Here is a 17,272-nt window from a genome sequence, read left to right as displayed (position 1 = left end):
TGTTCAATAAAAGAATTGGTCATTAGTATGAGTCAGAAGTCAGAAAGGAACTGACTTAATGGAAGGAATAAGTCTCATTAGAAGTGGAGCTGTCCAACTGTAGAGCTAATAACATTGAGTGGTAGTAGGCTAAAAAAGAGTGGCAGAGGCTGGAGGCCACTTATCAGAAAGGATTTTGTGGCAATTTCAGTACTAGTTGTGGTGTTGGCATTTTGGTCATAAAATTTGTGGTTCAATTCCTCGGTCTGGATGAAGAGTTCACCAAGACCTTAGTTTCTTGTGCCAATCTCAGGCAGTATTTCTACTGTCTTTCACCTAGATGACAATAATGCTTTGAGAGGTTCTTTATGTTTTCCTTTATCATGTGATGAACCTATAAGAATAGGAAGGTCAAACCTCTGCTATCAGACTATAGGGACATACCCGGTTTGATCTGACTGGTAGATCTGTGAGGAGTGGGACCTTGTCATACTGGAGAATTGCCAAACTCTGAAATTTTCTTACTGAGATTTTCCCTCTCCATCTCAATTCTGTATCCACTGGACTGATAGATCCTGGACTAGTGGTTAAGGAAAAAAGTGTGCATCTATACATTTTTTCTCTGGAATAGACTGAGCACATGATCACGAATCTGCTTGGTCTTGACACCATAGATGGGATTGACTATGGGTGAGAAAAGAAGATAAAAGATAGCAAGGAATATGTGGACATGAGGGGCAGCCCAGCGAGCCACACGGTGTATCACTGAGCAGATGACCACAGGTGTGTAGGTGGACAAGATAGCACCTATGTGGGACACACATGTCCCAAAGGCCTTGTAATGGGCCTCCCGAGAGGCAAGCTGTAGAACTGCCCGAAGGATGAAGATATAAGACAGGACAACAAAGAGCAGGTCCAACACCACTATGAACATGGCCACAGCAATACCATGGATATTGTTGAAGCGAATGTCCCCACAGGCCAGCCTTACCACACCCACGTGCTCACAGTAACAGTGGGCAATCACTGGACCTCGGCAGTAATGGAAGCGTCTAAGCAGAAAGGGGGGTGTAGTCATTAGTGTCACAGCCTGAGTCACAGCAGCCAAGCCAGTCTTGGTGATAAGTGGCCCAGTAAGGATGGTGATATAGTGCAGTGGCTTGCAGATGGCCACATAGTGGTTAAAGGCCATGGCCAGCAGCACTGCTGACTCCATGGTAGAGAAGGAGTGGAGAAAGAACATCTGGACTAGACAGGCATAGAAGTTGATCTCCTGATCTCTGAACCAAAAAATAGTCAGCATTTTGGGAAGTGTTGTAGAAGAGAGGACCAGATCAGTGGCTGCCAACATGGCCAAAAAGAGGCACATGGGCTCGTGGAGGGCTGTATCAGCTCGAATGATGAAGAGGAGGGTACAGGTTGCCAAGCAGGTCCAGAGTATAGGTGAAGCAGAAGGGAATGGAGATCCAGACATGCAGTTGCTCTAAACCTGGAATTCCTACCAACAGGAAGGCAGCTGGATGGGTTGAGGTAATATTAGAGGGTAGCAAGGCTCCTGAAAATTCTCCTTGTCAGTTTTAACAGGGTCCCTTCTCCCATGTATAACTTCTTGGGAGGATTAGCCCTTATTCTCATTGCTGGACCTTAAAAAAAATTAGTTAGTAGTCCTGATAGACTAGGGAAGACATAGATATAGACATGGAGAAACATTACCCACATTTTCAACCCTTAAGGAACTTTGAACCCCATTTAGTAGGTAGAACATTAAACATCATTAAAATGGATATCACAAGACAATTTTATAAAGGAACAGAGAAAAGGTATTGTTTTCTGTGTTCATGGTGATGTCAGAAATACCCTGATAAAAAGAAGTAAAAATACATTTAAACCAATTCAATTTCCTTAGAATATACATTGGTACCTTTCTGTATGATAATCAAGCTAAACTCACAATCACAAAAGCCAATGTTCTGTTCAGAAATCTCAGACTTGTGTGCCTCGATAAGTCAATTAATAGGGGCATGCAATTTCCAATGCCCCTATTAATCACACAATCTGTATATTTTCTCTAACACTACTACATCTGATGTGGTTGCCACTAGCCACACATGGCTACTTAAATTTGTTGAAATTAAATTAAAATTCAATACTTCAGTCAAACAAAACACTTTCTAAGTGCTCAATAACACATGTAACTAGTGGCTACCATATTGGACCATTCAGATACAGAATATTTGCATCACTGCAGAAAGTTCTACTGGAGAGAACTGTTCTAGAATATATCTCCCAGGTCCCTTCCACAACCACAAATCTCTGTAAATACAGCCCTGCCTCCAGCTTGCTGAAAAATGAACCACCTCTTTTGGTTCTCCATCATCTAAATTCAAATTAACTTCCATATTCATGTGGCTCTCCCTCCACCCATCTTCCAGCTCCTTCATTTTCATCACAGGAGACTTCTCATCTTCAGTAAGACTGATATCTGGCTTCCATTTTTAAAAAAGCCTTTTATTCCTAACACTATTTAATCTTTCCCTCATCTCTTATTTTTCTCTTTTCTTTCGAATCCTTAAACATTGGAGTGGCCCAGTTTTTACACAGCTACTCTTCTCTCTTCTAGGTCCAGGTAATGTGTTTTTTTATGAGCATTAACAAGATAATGAATTTAAAACATTTACCATAACACTGAACAAAGTAAGTACTGAAAGAACTTGCTCTCTTGTCAATATTAGAAAATTTTTGGAAACTTAAAATCTCTAAAATATCATAGTAGTGTTAGGCAGCTGAGTTCTAGCTCTCTCCAATTCCAGTGTCCTAAAAAACAAGGCTTTATTGCTTCCATTAAAATGCTTTATATGCAATACAAGTTCAGCATATCCAAATTGAAAACAACCTAATTTCTTTCCATGCGGTAGAGAAAAAATTTAGAATCTGAAGGTCTTGTATCAAATCATGACTGCCACTTATACTAGCTGCATGACCTTGCACAAATCACTTATCTCCAAGCCTGTTTCTTTCTCTGTAAATGGGGAATTGCAATGCTCTACCTCACTTAGTGAAGGCTGTAGGGAGTGTAAGTGGGATTATGTATAAGATCTTTTTGTATAATTCTTTAGTGTTTGCAGAGCCTTATTTGCCATTTACATCTCTCCTCCTCCATAGAACTACACTTTTCTTTAAAAAAATTATATTGATTAATATTCTCCCTCCCTTGTTTTTATGTTCTCCTCCTTCTATTACCTCAAATCTCTGCTGCTTTTCACAGAAAACATCTAGAAATGCTTATATTCAGTCTCAACTGATTCAAATAGCATTTGGTAATAAAACATTTCATTCCCATTACTTCCCTGAAACTGCTCTCATTCACCACCAATGACCTCCATGATGATGGTGTCATTGTAACTTACCTTCTTTCATGCAACTCAGCCTCTCAGCAACTTTTATCTGAATTACAACTCTCTCCTTTTTAAAACCCTCTTTTCTCTTTGGTACGATGATATTACCATTTCCCACCTTCTTAGCTTCTCATTTCACTCTCCTTTTTCTGCCTTACCTCTAAATATTGAATTCCTGAAGGGCTCAGTATTGAGCTGTGGTCAATTTTATATTCACAGAACATTGAGTAAATATATTCAGTAAATTTCTGGAAAAATATTTTTACTGAATAGGTTAGGGATAAATCCAAGAACAAAGCAGACTAATACCTTTAGTAGAACGTTTGTTCTTATAAAAGAACATAATAATTGAATTACATAGTATGATTGAAGGTATTATTATAGTGAAAAAACCAGGGTGATTAGGCTAGTAAATCCTGAAGTTGGAGGAGTGGTAAGGTAGCAATTTTATAAATTCTATTTTCTAGATTTCCATCCTCTAGATCTTTTTGAACTACTATCTTTTTATTTATTTATTTATTTATTTATTTTTATTTATGGCTGTGTTGGGTCTTTGTTTCTGTGCGAGGGCTTTCTCTAGTTGCGGCAAGTGGGGGCCACTCTTTTTTTTTTTTTTTTTTTTTAAAGAAATGGGGAATGAGAAAAGAGACCGGTTTTCTTTTTTTTTTCTTTTTTTTCTTTTTTTAATATTTATTTATTTATTTATTTTTGGCTGTGTTGGGTCTTCGTTTCTGTGCGAGGGCTTTCTCTAGTTGTGGCAAGCGGGGGCCACTCTTCATCACGGTGCGCGGGCCTCCCATCATCGCGGCCTCTCTTGTTGCGGAGCACAGGCTCCAGATGCGCAGGCTCAGTAATTGTGGCTCACGGGCCCAGTTGCTCCGCGGTATGTGGGATCTTCCCAGGCCAGGGCTCGAACCCGTGTCGCCTGCATTGGCAGGCAGATTCTCAACCACTGCACCACTAGGGAAGCCCAAGGTAGCAATTTTAAATAAAGAGATCAGGAAGGGAACTTACGCAAAGATTGAGGTAAGAAAATAAATTAGCTTGGATTCTGGCTTCTTTAAAAGAACTTGGGGTTCCATGCAGGTGGTTTATGTGGAGAAAATAATAGGAAGCAAGAGTGGGATGAAATGGTAAAATGGGAAGCAGAGAAGCATATCCAAAAGTGCAGTACTGAGCTCGATAATGCTGTAATCAACTGTGTCCAATCCCCCATGAAGAACCATGTAGAAGGCACCTCAGAATTATCTACTCAAGATACAAAAGAGGGATATATTTATCCACTGGTTTCCACCCCACCACCAAGTCAAGGGTTAATTTCTTCACACTTCCAGGTTCACATAGGCTCCAAACAGCTGAGCAGTCTCCTTCAGGTACACCATGCCATGGAGCAGAGAAACACAGGGGCAGGATGCAGCTGAGTAAGGTGCAGTCAGGTTATACCTGCACTCAAGTGGTTGCCACAGCAATGGCTAGAGCAAAAAGGTGGATGAGAGGACGTGAGACGGCATAAAAGATGGAGAATATAGGGAATTCCCCTTGTGTGAAGAACTCTAAGCAAAGGGAACAGTCAGAACAAATGCCCTAAGACAGAATACACTGAGGGCTCAAAGATCAGCTAGAGGTCCATGTAGTTAGATGATGTGAATGAGTGGGAGATTTCTAGAGGTCATATATATAGAGCCAGATCACACAGGGCCCTATAGGTCTTTGTAGAACTTTGCAAATGCTGCTTATTTCTCTCACTGACACTTTTTTTTTGAGAAGAAAAGTGACAGATTTGAAAAATATATTTTTAAAGTTTTTTGCAGCTTCTGTAATGAGAATAGCATGAAAGGGTAAAGGCAAAAACAGAAGAAAAAAAGACTCTAGAGGCTGGCTGTAATCAGGGAAGGAGAATGTTGGCTAAGAACCAAGGTGGCAGCATATGTGGTAAGAAGCGATTCAGATTTGGGATATATTTGAGAAAAGAGCCATGGGATTTTTTGACAGATTAAATACAGGTCATGAGAGAAAAGGGAGTCAAAGATGACACCAAGATATTTGGCTTGAGCAACTGAAAAAAGAAGTTGCTCTCAGTTGAGATGGGGGAGGCTATGAAGGGGAAGATCAACATTTTAATTTTGGATATGTTTTATTTAGGAAGTCAATCAGAAATCCAAGTGAACCTGTTGATATATTTAGATATACAAGTCTGGAGTTCAAGACAGATCTTGGCTGCTGATATAAACTTATGATCACTGGAAATAGATAATATTAATAGCTATGAAGCTGAGATCACCAAGGCACTGAGTGTTCATAAAGAGCAGAGAACCAAGAACTGAATCCCAATATTAAGAACTGGAGTAAAGTAGAAATTGAGGCGAATGGAGGAGGAGTCAGCAAAAGAGACTGAGAATGGGCAACCTATCAGAGACTTTCAAAGATGATGTGCTGTCTTGATAGGCTGTTGAATGTAGTGTATTAAGGAGGAGGGAACTATTACCATACTAAATGCTACTGATGAGTAAAATAATTCCAGTACAGAGAATTGGCCTTGTGTTTAGAAATGAGGTAAACTGGATACCTTGGTAAGAAAAATTTTGAATAGAGGGAGGAAAAGCCTGGTTTGACTGAGTTAGATAAGAAAAATAGGAGGAGTTGAAATTGGTTCACATGGCTCACTCTTTTGAGGAGGTTTGCGGCAAAGACCATCAGTAAAAGGGGCACTGGCTGCAAAGGAAAGTGGAGTAAAGGCAAGGTTGTGTGTGTGTGTGCATGCATGAATGTGTGTGTGTGTGGAAGTTTGCTGGGTGTTCATTTGTCTTTAAGAAGGAAGAGAAAATGGCATGTTTTTAAGCTGAGAAGAATTATCCAGTAGCAAGGGAAAACTTAAAACATAGGAGAGAAAGGAGAATATTGCTTCTGAAAAGTCTTTGAACATTGCTCTCTTTCTAGGTGTTGTACTTGTTTACCATGGATTTTGTTCTCAGATGCTAAAACTTCACAAATAAATTTCCATGTCTTACCTTCCCTCTAAGCCACAGACTAGTATATCCAACTATCTATTTAATATCCCCATGTAGCAGTCTTGCAGGTATCTCAACCTATCATGCTTAAGGCAGAAATAGTGATTTCTTCCCTCTATGTGAATTTCATACATCAACATGTAATATCCTCTTCAATCAGCTGCTCCACCTAAAATCAAGTCAACCTTTGTTCCACCCTTTACTTTCTGCACCACATCAGCAGGTCCAATTGGGTCCACCTCCACCGTAAGTCACAATGTTGCCTACTCTGATTTAATTACCTCCACTCTATTCAAACCACCATCATCTGTCAATTACTTAAAGTAGATAGCTAGTGGGAAGCAGCCACATAGTACAGGGAGATCAGCTCAGTGCTTTGTGACCACCTAGAGGGGTGGGATAGGGAGGGTGGGAGGGAGACGCAAGAGGGAGGGGATATGGGGATATATGTATATGTATAGCTGATTCACTGTTATACAGCAGAAACTAACACACCATTGTAAAGCAATTATACTCCTATAAAGATGTTAAAATAAAATAAGCAGAGAAAAGAAAAAGACTCCTAAAAATTTTTAAACATTTCTGCTTTTGTTCTCCAATTTCTATCCTTCCACAGTTACCTGCCATATTCTGAAGTGAAGGATGGAGCAAAGGGACTGTACCTTAATTCACTTCTATGACCCCCAACCTCTGGCATACACACTGTGTTGAATATTTCACCAAATGAAGCATGAACAACCAGACTAATGGAAAATGTCTCCTCACTTTGTTAGAAGACCTCCCTATCTGATCCAATCCTAGAATAGTTGCTTCTCATCTAATATAACATTCATCCATGATAGAAGTTCTAAGGAACCCCCACTAGCCTTGGTTGCATGTGTCAGCATAACATCCTCTTCTCATTGGAAAGTATTTTTGCATGTCTTACTAATATTCTCTGGAACAAGGACTCAGCTTTGTAGGAGACAAAATTATGACAGCAGGAACGTCTTTTGTTTTTCACTGGTTTATCTTCAGTGCCCCAAACAGTGCCAGGTACATACCAAGCACTCTATAAATGACTGTTAATGATCCCATATACTTGTTGCAACTTTACCTTCAGTAAATATGCATTTTCCACAAAACCAAACATATTTAACTTTACCTCTGAGTCTCTACATTTCCCTGGCTTACTCTACATTTTCAGAACATAACTGACTGCTCTGTGACTTGTCCACCCTTTCTCACACAAAGAAAAATGTAATCCTGGTAAAGAAATTGGATTGCTCAGATACATTTTTCTAATCTCTCCTCTGAGGGTTGACACTAGGGCTCCCCTAACCCAGGGCTCCACCCCTGGGGTTTTCTGCAGCCCATGTCCTGTCCATATTTACTGGTGCCAATTCATGCCTCCCAAAGGTCATTTCTTGCTCTCCAGAGGCTGTGAGCACTTCAGGTACAGCCCGCTTGTACCTTGGTCTTTCGTGTGCCTCTCCTTATTCCTACCCTACGCATACAGTGTCTTCTAAGAAAGAGAGCCCCATTAGGACATGTAAACTGCAACCAATTCCTATCCGATAGGACCTGTAAGGGCAGGAGTTCTAGCTGAACCAGGCCAAGGCCAAGATCATCTCTTAGGTATTTGTTTTGCATACATGTTACATATTGGCACTGATTTCCAGCTTATAACTTTGGAATGGCACTTTCTCTGGTTTTACTCTGTTTCTTATATCTAAAATGGAGATAATATTCTCAATATTTCCTAATTCACAGGATGAAGGGAGGATATAAGTATATATTTGAGAAGCTACTATTATTATAATTATCAATAAATAATTACCAACCATCTATAAATAATAAAGGTTGATCTTTCTACCTACAACTGACTTTAATATCTGCTATTTTGCAAAGTCCTGAGTCAGACGCCAGTTTTTATCAGGGTCCCCCATGAACTTTACCTGCCCTAATTCCCCATGATACTTTAAAAAAAGTAATTTCAGAGATATGTACCTCAATCACACCCACTCCCTTCCTACAGAGATACCTGGACCTAACTTTATCTTCCCTTAATGTTAGCCTCCAGGGGTAGTTGATTCAGTGGCCTCAATCCCCCATAGCCCACAACCTCCAGCTCCAAAGATAGGCCTGATACCCTGAGATGTTAAGATAAGGTGGAATTCCTCCATAATACCTTTAAAGTTGGAGCCTAACTTAACCAAGCATAGATAGTCCAAAAGTTGGCATCAGGACCAAAGCAAGCAAGATGGAGAAAAAACAGCTTTGCGTTGAGAGGAAGCTAATCATGGAACAGAGGACACGCTGTTATGTTAGAAATAGCACACTCATAGGAAATGGGGATCTAGGCCATGGCCAGGGAGGCTGAGGTGATACAGACTTAATTGAGCGACTATAGCTTACAGTCGGAATGTCCAGACAAGAGCCAGATAAAGCAGGCAGGGCTTGAGGGGACAAAATACCTTATTTTGCCCCCTGACTCCATCCTGGGGGGCTAAAGCCTGATGTCACGGGGAAAGGATGAAAAAGACATGGAGTGGGGAGTGACCATAGGCTAGATAACTGTGTTGGAGATAACAGATAGAATATTGGAACATCTCTGCTCAATTCCGTGTGTGTTTTCCTGACTTTTGTGCATCAATATTAATTTACATTTATCCACGTATTTAACTTTTCTGGTATTCTTCATTCTCTCTGCAATTCTATGTTTCTATCTGATTCACTTTTCTTCTGCCTGAAGAACTTTTAGTTTTGCTTTTAGTGCAGGCCTAGTAGCGATGCTCTCCATCAATAATTGTTTATAAAACTCTTTCAATCATCTTCAATCTCAAAAGATATTTTCACTGGGAATAGAATTCTAGATAAGCCATTCTCTTCTTTTACCCATTTAAAGCTATTATTCAATTTTATTCTGCTTTCTCTTTTTTAATTTTTGGTCCCATGAATTTAATTAATTTTAATGTGTCTTTCACACCCACTCTGGCACTTTTTTTTTTAGGTTGTTTGTTCCTTTTGTTTGTTTGTTTGTTTGTCTTTGGCTAGCTGAGTTTTGTGATCACGCAGAAACTTAGACCAGGTAAGGACTTAGCAAAGGTTCTTAATTTTTCTCAGGGTAAAAGCCAGAGTTTTGAGCAGAGAATTGGCATGACTTGACATATGTTTTTAAAAGCTTGCTTCTGATTTCTATGATAAGAACAGAGGAAGGAGGTGAGGGTAGAAGCAGGGAGAGGTCCTACAGTAATCCAGAGAAGATGATGTTTCATAACCAAAGTGGTAACAATGCATGAGGTGAGAAGCCATCAGATTTTGTATTATTTCTAAAATGTGCCAATTAGATTTCTTAAAAGATTAGATATAGGATTTAAGAGAAAAGAGATTTAAAGATAACATCAAGACTTTTGACTCAAGTAACAGGAAGGAAGGAGTTGTGTGATCGCTGAGCAGAACTAAGTCCTACCCTCAAGCACTGTTCCTGCTACTTCATAGGTGATATGCAGCTCTGCACCCTCATTTGGGATGTTGGGAAGTCTAGTTATTAGGTGATTAGAAATATTGTCACTAGGCCCAAACTAATGCATCAGCCTTCTTTTTCATAATCTCATATTCCTGTGTGACAGTAAAATTTTATGTACCTCTAGGCTGCTCATATTTCTTGTTCATGCTTTGTTTGTATGCCAAACTCAGATGAGCAAATACAGAAGGTAATTTCCTTTTACTGTTTGTGACTAATCACGGTTGCTCTGGTGTTAGAGGTATCACCTGACTATGGGAGCCTTGTGATATTGAACTTGTACTGGAAACAAAGCCATTCCTTCTTCATTGGGAATGGATATGACCTACAGGCTGGTGATATTCCTTGCATAAATCCTCGAGGGGTTAAGTAGACCTCTGTTTTGAAAATTGTTTCTTTTAAGGCATGTTACTCTCTATGTGTTAGTATTTACTGTCATTTTTAAGCTTTCCAACTGTCCCCACTATGCTAAAAAACAAACAAACAAACAAACAAAAAACAAGAAAGAAGTTTTGACCACATAGGAACTAAAGGTAGAATCTTATTTTCTTGGGGATTTACGTGTGTGTGTGTGTGTGTGTGTGTGTGTGTGTGTGTGTGTCAGAGGGAATTATGAGAGTAAAGATAGAAACAGCATAAGTAGGTCTCTGGGTTCTTTCTATACCCTTCCCTCTTTGACAACTTCCAACCTTTCATATCCCATTTGACACAGGCTTGGAGATTCTCTGTCAAAGATAAAAAATAAAGATAGAAATATGTAGAGATAGACATACATAATTCATAAACAGTAGTCTCTGAAGAAACAAAGGGATCATTGGATAAAAGTGCAAAAATACATCTGTGAAAGATGTTGTATGATGGTGTACTAGTTTGCTGAGCTCTTGTAATAAAGCACCATATACTGGGTGGCTTAAATAAGAGAAATTTATTTTTTCACAGTCTTGGAGGCTAGAAGTCCAAGTTAAGGTGCTGGCAGGGTTGGTTTCTTCTGAGGCTTTTCTCCTTAGCTTGTACTTGGTATTTTTCTCCCTGTACCTTCTCAGGGTCTTCCCTCTGTGTGTGTCCATGTCCAAATTTCCTTTTCTTATAAGGACATTTATTAGAACTCCTTTATGTTTTTTTTAATTGTGGCAAAACACACATCACCAAAAATTTAACATCTTAACCATTTTGAAGTGTATAGTTAAGTAGTATTACATACATTCATATTGTTGTGCAATCACCACCATCCATCTCCAGAACTCTTTTCATCTTGAAAAGTTGAAACTCTGTACACACTAAACAGTAAAAGCTTATTCCTCCTTCCCCTCTGTCCCGGGATACCACCATTCTATTTTCTATCTCTATGAATTTGACGATTTAGGTACCTCATATAAGTGGAGTCACATAGTATATGTCTTTTGTGACCAGCTTATTTCTTTTAGCATAATGTCCTCGAGGTCCATCCATGTGGCAGCACGTGTCAGAATATCCATTCCTTTTAAGGTTAAATAATATTCTATTATTTGTATACATCACATTTTGTTTATCCTTTTATCCATACTTAGACACTTGGGTTGCTTCCACCTTATACATATTATGAATAACATTACTAAAGGAATGGGTGTACAAACATCCCTTTGAAATCCTACTTTCAGTTCTTTTGGGTATATATACAGATTTGGAATTGCTGGATCATATGGTGATTCTATTTTTAATTTTTTGAGAAACTGCCATACTGTTATACCATTTTATATTCCCATCAACAGTGTATAAGGGGTTCCAATTTCCCCACATCCTCATCAGCAATTTTCTGGGTTTTTATGAAGTATAGTTGATTTACAACATTATATTAGTTTCAGGTGTACAACATAGTGAATGAATATTTTTATAGATTTTTTTTACATCCCAAATATGAATGAAAACCTATAGTATTTATGTCTATCTGATTTCCTTCACTAAGTATAATAACCTCCAGGTCCATCTGTGTTGTTGCAAATGGCAAAATTTCATTCTTATTTATGGCATTCTTATTAGGGCTGATTTATATATATAATATGTATATTATATGTATAATATGTATACTATTAAATACCATCACATCTTCTTTATCCATTAACCTGTAGTTGGATACTTAGCTTGTTTCCATATCTTGGCTGTTGTAAATAATGCTGCTATGAACATTAGAGTACATGATTTTTTGAATTAGTGTTTATATTTTCTTCAAATATATACCCAGAATTGGAATTGCTGGATCATATTGTAGTTCTACTTTTAATTTTTTGAGTAATCTCCATACTGTTTCCATAATGGCTTTCCCAATTTACATTCCCACCAATAGTGACTAGGGTTCCCTTTTCTCCACATCCTCACCAACACTTACTTGTCTTTTTGATGACAGTCATTCTAACAGTTGTGAGGTGATATCTCATTGTGGTTTTGATTTGCATTTCCCTGATTATTAGTGATGTTGATCATATTTTCATGTGCTTCTTGGCCATCTGTATGCCTTCTTTGAAAAAAAAAGTCTATTCAGGTCTTCTGCCCATTTTTAAATTGGATTGTTGCTTTTTTTGATACTGAGTTGTATGAGCTCTTTATATATTTTGGACATTAACCCCTTATTTGTCATATCACTTGCAAATATCTTCTCCCATTCAGTAGGTTGTCTTTTTGTTTTGTTGATGGTTTCCTTCACTGTGCAAAAGCCTTTACATTTAATTAGATCCTATTTGTTTATTTTTACTTTGGTTTTACTTACCTAAGGGTACAGATTGAAAAGAATATATTGCTAAGTCTTATGTCAGAAAGTGTACTGCCTATGTTTCCTTCTAGGAGTTTTGGGATTTACAGTCTTACATTTAAGTCTTTAATCCCTTTTGAGTTTATTTTTGTATATGGTGTGAAGAATGTTCTAATTTCATTCATCTACATGTAGCTCTCTAGTTTTCTCAGCATTGTTTATTAAAGAGGCTGTCTCTTCCTTATTGTATATTTTTGCCACCCTTGTCATAAATTAATTGACCATATGTGCATGGGTTTATTTGTGGCTCTCTATTCTGTTGCATTGATCTATGTGTCTGTTTTTGTACCAGTACCATAGTGTTCTGATTATTGTAGCTTAGTAGTATAGTCTGAAGATAGGGAGGGTAATACTTGCACTTTATTCATTTTTCTCAAGTTTGCTTTGGCAATTTGGGGTCTCGTTTCATAAAAAATTTAGGATTATTCTAGTTCTATGAAAAATATGGGTATTTTGAGAGGGATTACTAAATCTGTAGATTGCTTTGAGTAGTATGCACATTTTAACAATATTAATTCTTCTTATCCATGAAAATAAGATATCTTTCCCTTTACATGTATCATCTTCAGTTTCCTTCATCAATGTCTTATAATTTTTAGAGTATAGGTCTTTCACCTCCTTGGTGAAGTTTATTCCTAGATATTTTGTATTTCTTGATGCAATTGTAAATGAGATTGTTTTCTTGATTTCTATTTCTGATAGTTTATTACTAGTGTATAGAAAAGCAACAGATTTCTGTATATTATCTCATATCCTGCAACTTTACTGAATTCATTTATTCTAATAGTTTTTTGGTAGAGACTTCAGGGTTTTTTTATATATACTATCATGTTATCTGCAAATAGTGACAGTTTTACTTCTCTTCCAATTTGGATGCCTTTTACTTCTTGTCTGATTGCTGAAGCTAGGACTTCCAATACTATGTTAAATAGAAATGGTGAGAGTGGCCATCCTTATGTTCCTGATTTTAGATGAAAACTTATCAGTTTTTCACCATTGAGTATGATGTTAGCTGTGCGTTTGCATAAATGGTCTTTATTATGTTGAAATATGGTCTCTCTATACCCACTTTGTTGAGAGTTTTTATCATGAATCGGTGTTGAATTTTGTCAAATGCTTTTCCTACATCTATTGAGATGATTATGTGATTTATATGTGTTTTGTTAATGTGTATCATATTGATTTTTTGTGGATATTGAACCATCCTCGCATCCCTGGAATAAATTCCACTTGATCATGGTGTATGATCCTTTTTATATTTTGTTGAATTTGGCTTGCTAATATTTTCGTAAGGATATTTGCATCTATATTCATCAGAGATAGTGCCCTGTAATTTTCTTTCTCCCCTCCTCTCCCTCTTCCCCCTCCTTCCCCTCCTCCCCTCCCCCTCCCTCTTCTCTCCCTCCTCCCCCTTCCCCTCCCCTTTCTCCTCCTCCTCCTTCTTCTTCTTCTTTTTTGGTAGTGTCTTTGTGTGGTTTGGTATCAGGGTAATGGTGGCCTGATATAATGGATTTGGGAGTGATCCCTCCTCTTCAATTTTTTGAATAGTTTGAGAAGGATAGGTATTAAAAACTCTTCTTTATATGTTTGGCAGAATTCCCCTGTAAAGATGTCTGGTCCTGGACTTTTTTTTTTTTGGGAGGTTTTTGACTACTGATCCAATTTCAATACTAGTAATTGGTCTGTTCACATTATATATATTTTTTCCTAATTCAGTCTTAAAAGATTGTATGTTTGTAGCAATGCATCCATTTCTTCTAAGTTGTCCATTTTGGGGGAATATAACTATTCATAGTATTCTTATGATTGTATTTCTGTGATATTGGTTGTAATTTCTCCTCTTTCATTTCTTATTTTGTTTATTTGGGTACTCTATCTTTTTTCTTAATGAGGCAGGGTAAAGGCTTATCAATTTTATCTTTTCAAAAAAACAGCTCTTGATTTCATTGATATTTTCTATTGATTTTTGGTTTCTATTTTACTTATTTCCTCTCTGATCTTATTTCCTTCCTTCTGGCATTCACCTTTGTTCTTCTTTCTATAAATCTTTTAGATAGTAGGTTAGGTTGTTTAAGATGTTTCTTTGGTAGGCCCGTATTATTAGAAAATTCCATCTTAGAACTGCTTTTGCTGCATCCCATGGGAAAAGTGTGTTTTTATTTTCATTGGTCTCAAGGTATTTACTGATTTCCTCCTTGATTTCTTCATTGATGTATTGGTTTTTTAGTAGCATGTTATTAGGCTCCACAAAAGGGTCCTCCACAGGTCTTTGCACATAAATCTACTTCTATCCCTGGTTTCTGCTGAAATGGCTATTTGGATCAACAAGTCACAAACCTAATCTTTTTTAGAAAATGGTTTCCCAAGCATGCCCTAGATGTTTTCTCCTCAATACATTCTAATTTTTTGCATATAAATAGGCTGAGAGTTTTCCAGATATTCAAGTTCTGGTTCCTTTTTGCTTAACAAATCCTTCTTCAATTTATCTCTTTCCTCTCTCATTTTACTGTAAGAAGCAAGGTAAAACCAGGACATATCTTCAAGACTTTGTTTAGAAATATCAGCTAAATATCCAAGTTCATCACTTACAAGTTCTGTATTGCACAAAATTTAAAAACATAAAGTGGCAAAAAACATGGCCAAACTGTAATTAGGATCACCTTTCCTCCAGTTTCCAATAACACATCCCACCTTTCTGTCTGAGACAGTACCAGAAGCACCTTTATTGTTCATATTCTACCAAAGTTCTGTTCATGATGATGTATGATATCTGTTCTATCTTCTAAGAAGATAGAAATTTTCTCTACAGTTCTTTTTCTGAGCCCTAACCAGAATTGCCTTTATTTGTTTTAAATGTCATGATTTATTTTCAAGTTGTTATAACAATAACACACAAATTGCAGAAGATAAATTTTTAAAAGAGACTATATGTCAATCCTAATCTCCCAGTTCATCCCACCCTCCATGCATTAAATAGATAGGTGGCAGGAACATGCTATAAATCACAGGAAGCTCAGCTCGGTGTTCTGTGATGACCTAGATGGGTGGGATGTGGGAGGTGGGAGGGAGGTCCAAGAGGGAGGGGATATAGGTATACATATAGCTGATTCATTTCATTGTACAGCAGAAACTAACACAACATTGTAAAGCAATTATACGCCAATAAAAATTAAAAGAAAAAAGGGACTATAGACCTAACAAGGTTATAACTAGAGACCTTAGCAATGATAATAAAAAAGCTCCCATTGTATATATGTACCACATCTTCTTTATCCATTCCTCTGTTAATGGACATTTAGGTTGCTTCCATGTCCTGGCTATTGTAAATAGTGCTGCAATGAATATTGAGGTGCATGTATCTTTTGGGATTATGGTTTTCTCTGGGTATACTCCCAGGAGTGGGATTGCTGGGTCATATGGTAGTTCTATTTTTAGTTTTGTAAGGAACCTCCATACTGTTCTCCGTAGTGGCTGTATCAATTTACATTCCCACCAACAGTGTAACAGGGTTCCATTTTCTCCACACCCTCTCCAGCATTTATTGTTTGTAGATTTTTTTGGTGATGGCCATTCTGACCAGTGTGAGGTGATACCTCATTGTAGTTTTGATTTGCATTTCTCTAATAATTAGTGATGTTGAGCTTGTTTTCATGTGCCTCTTGGCCATCTGTATGTCTTCTTTGGAGAAATGTCTGTTTAGGTCTTCTGCCCATTTTTTGATTGGGCTGTTTGTTTTTTTGATATTGAGCTGCATGAGCTGTTTATATATTTTGGAGATTAATCCCTTGTCAGTCGCTTCATCATATTTTCTCCCATTCTATGTGTTGTCTTTTTGCTTTGTTTATGGTTTCCTTTACTGTGCAAAAGCTTTCAAGTTTAATTAGGTCTATTTGTTTATGTTTGGTTTTATTTTCATTACTCTGGGAGGTGGATCAAAAAAGATATTGCTGAAATGTATGTCCAACAATGTCCTGCTCATGTTTTTGTCCAAGAGTTTTACAGTATCTGGTCTTACATTTAGATCTTTAATCCATTTTGAGTTTATTTGTGTATGGTATTAGAGAATGTTCTAATTTCATTCCTTTACATGTAGCTGTCCAGCTTTCCCAGCAACACTTATTGAAGAGACTGTCTTTTCTCCACTGTATAGTCTTGCCTCCCTTGTCATAGATTAATTGACCACAAGTGCATAGGTTTATTTCTGGGCTTTCTATCCTGTTCCATTGATCTATATTTCTGTTTTTGTGCCAGTACCATACTGTCTTGATTACTGTAGCTTTGTAGTATAGTCTGAAGTCAGGGAGCCTGATTCCTCCAGCTCTGTTTTTCATTCTCAAGATTGCTTTGGCTATTTGGGGTCTTTTGTGTTTCCATACAAATTGTAAAATTTTTTTTTCTAATTCTGTGAAAAATGTCATTGGTAATTTGATAGGGATCGCATTGAATCTGTAGATTGCTTTGGGTAGTATAGTCATTTTCACAATATTGATCCTTCCAATCCAAGAACATGGTATCTCTCTCCATCTGTTTGTGTCATTTTTGATTTCTTTCATCAGTATCTTATAGTTTTCTTTTGCCTCCTTAGGTAAGTTTATTCCTAGGT

The 17,272-nt window shown here is 37.6% G+C and overlaps 1 protein-coding gene across 1 annotated transcript; it reads right to left on the bottom strand.

Moving 5' to 3' along the window:
• Positions 1 to 566: 566 nt before the first annotated feature.
• LOC103014247 (olfactory receptor 52K1-like) lies at positions 567 to 3,396 on the bottom strand. The gene is given in 4 exon segments (XM_028164160.2): positions 567 to 614; positions 617 to 1,393; positions 1,395 to 1,546; positions 3,387 to 3,396. Coding segments are annotated over 4 exon segments (987 nt in total).
• Positions 3,397 to 17,272: the final 13,876 nt, after the last annotated feature.

This window comes from Balaenoptera acutorostrata, chromosome 9 (genome assembly GCF_949987535.1).
Source record: "Balaenoptera acutorostrata chromosome 9, mBalAcu1.1, whole genome shotgun sequence".
NCBI classification, from domain to species: domain Eukaryota; kingdom Metazoa; phylum Chordata; class Mammalia; order Artiodactyla; family Balaenopteridae; genus Balaenoptera; species Balaenoptera acutorostrata.
Note: the sequence above shows the minus strand (reverse complement) of the source record. Positions and strands in the feature narration are given on the sequence as shown.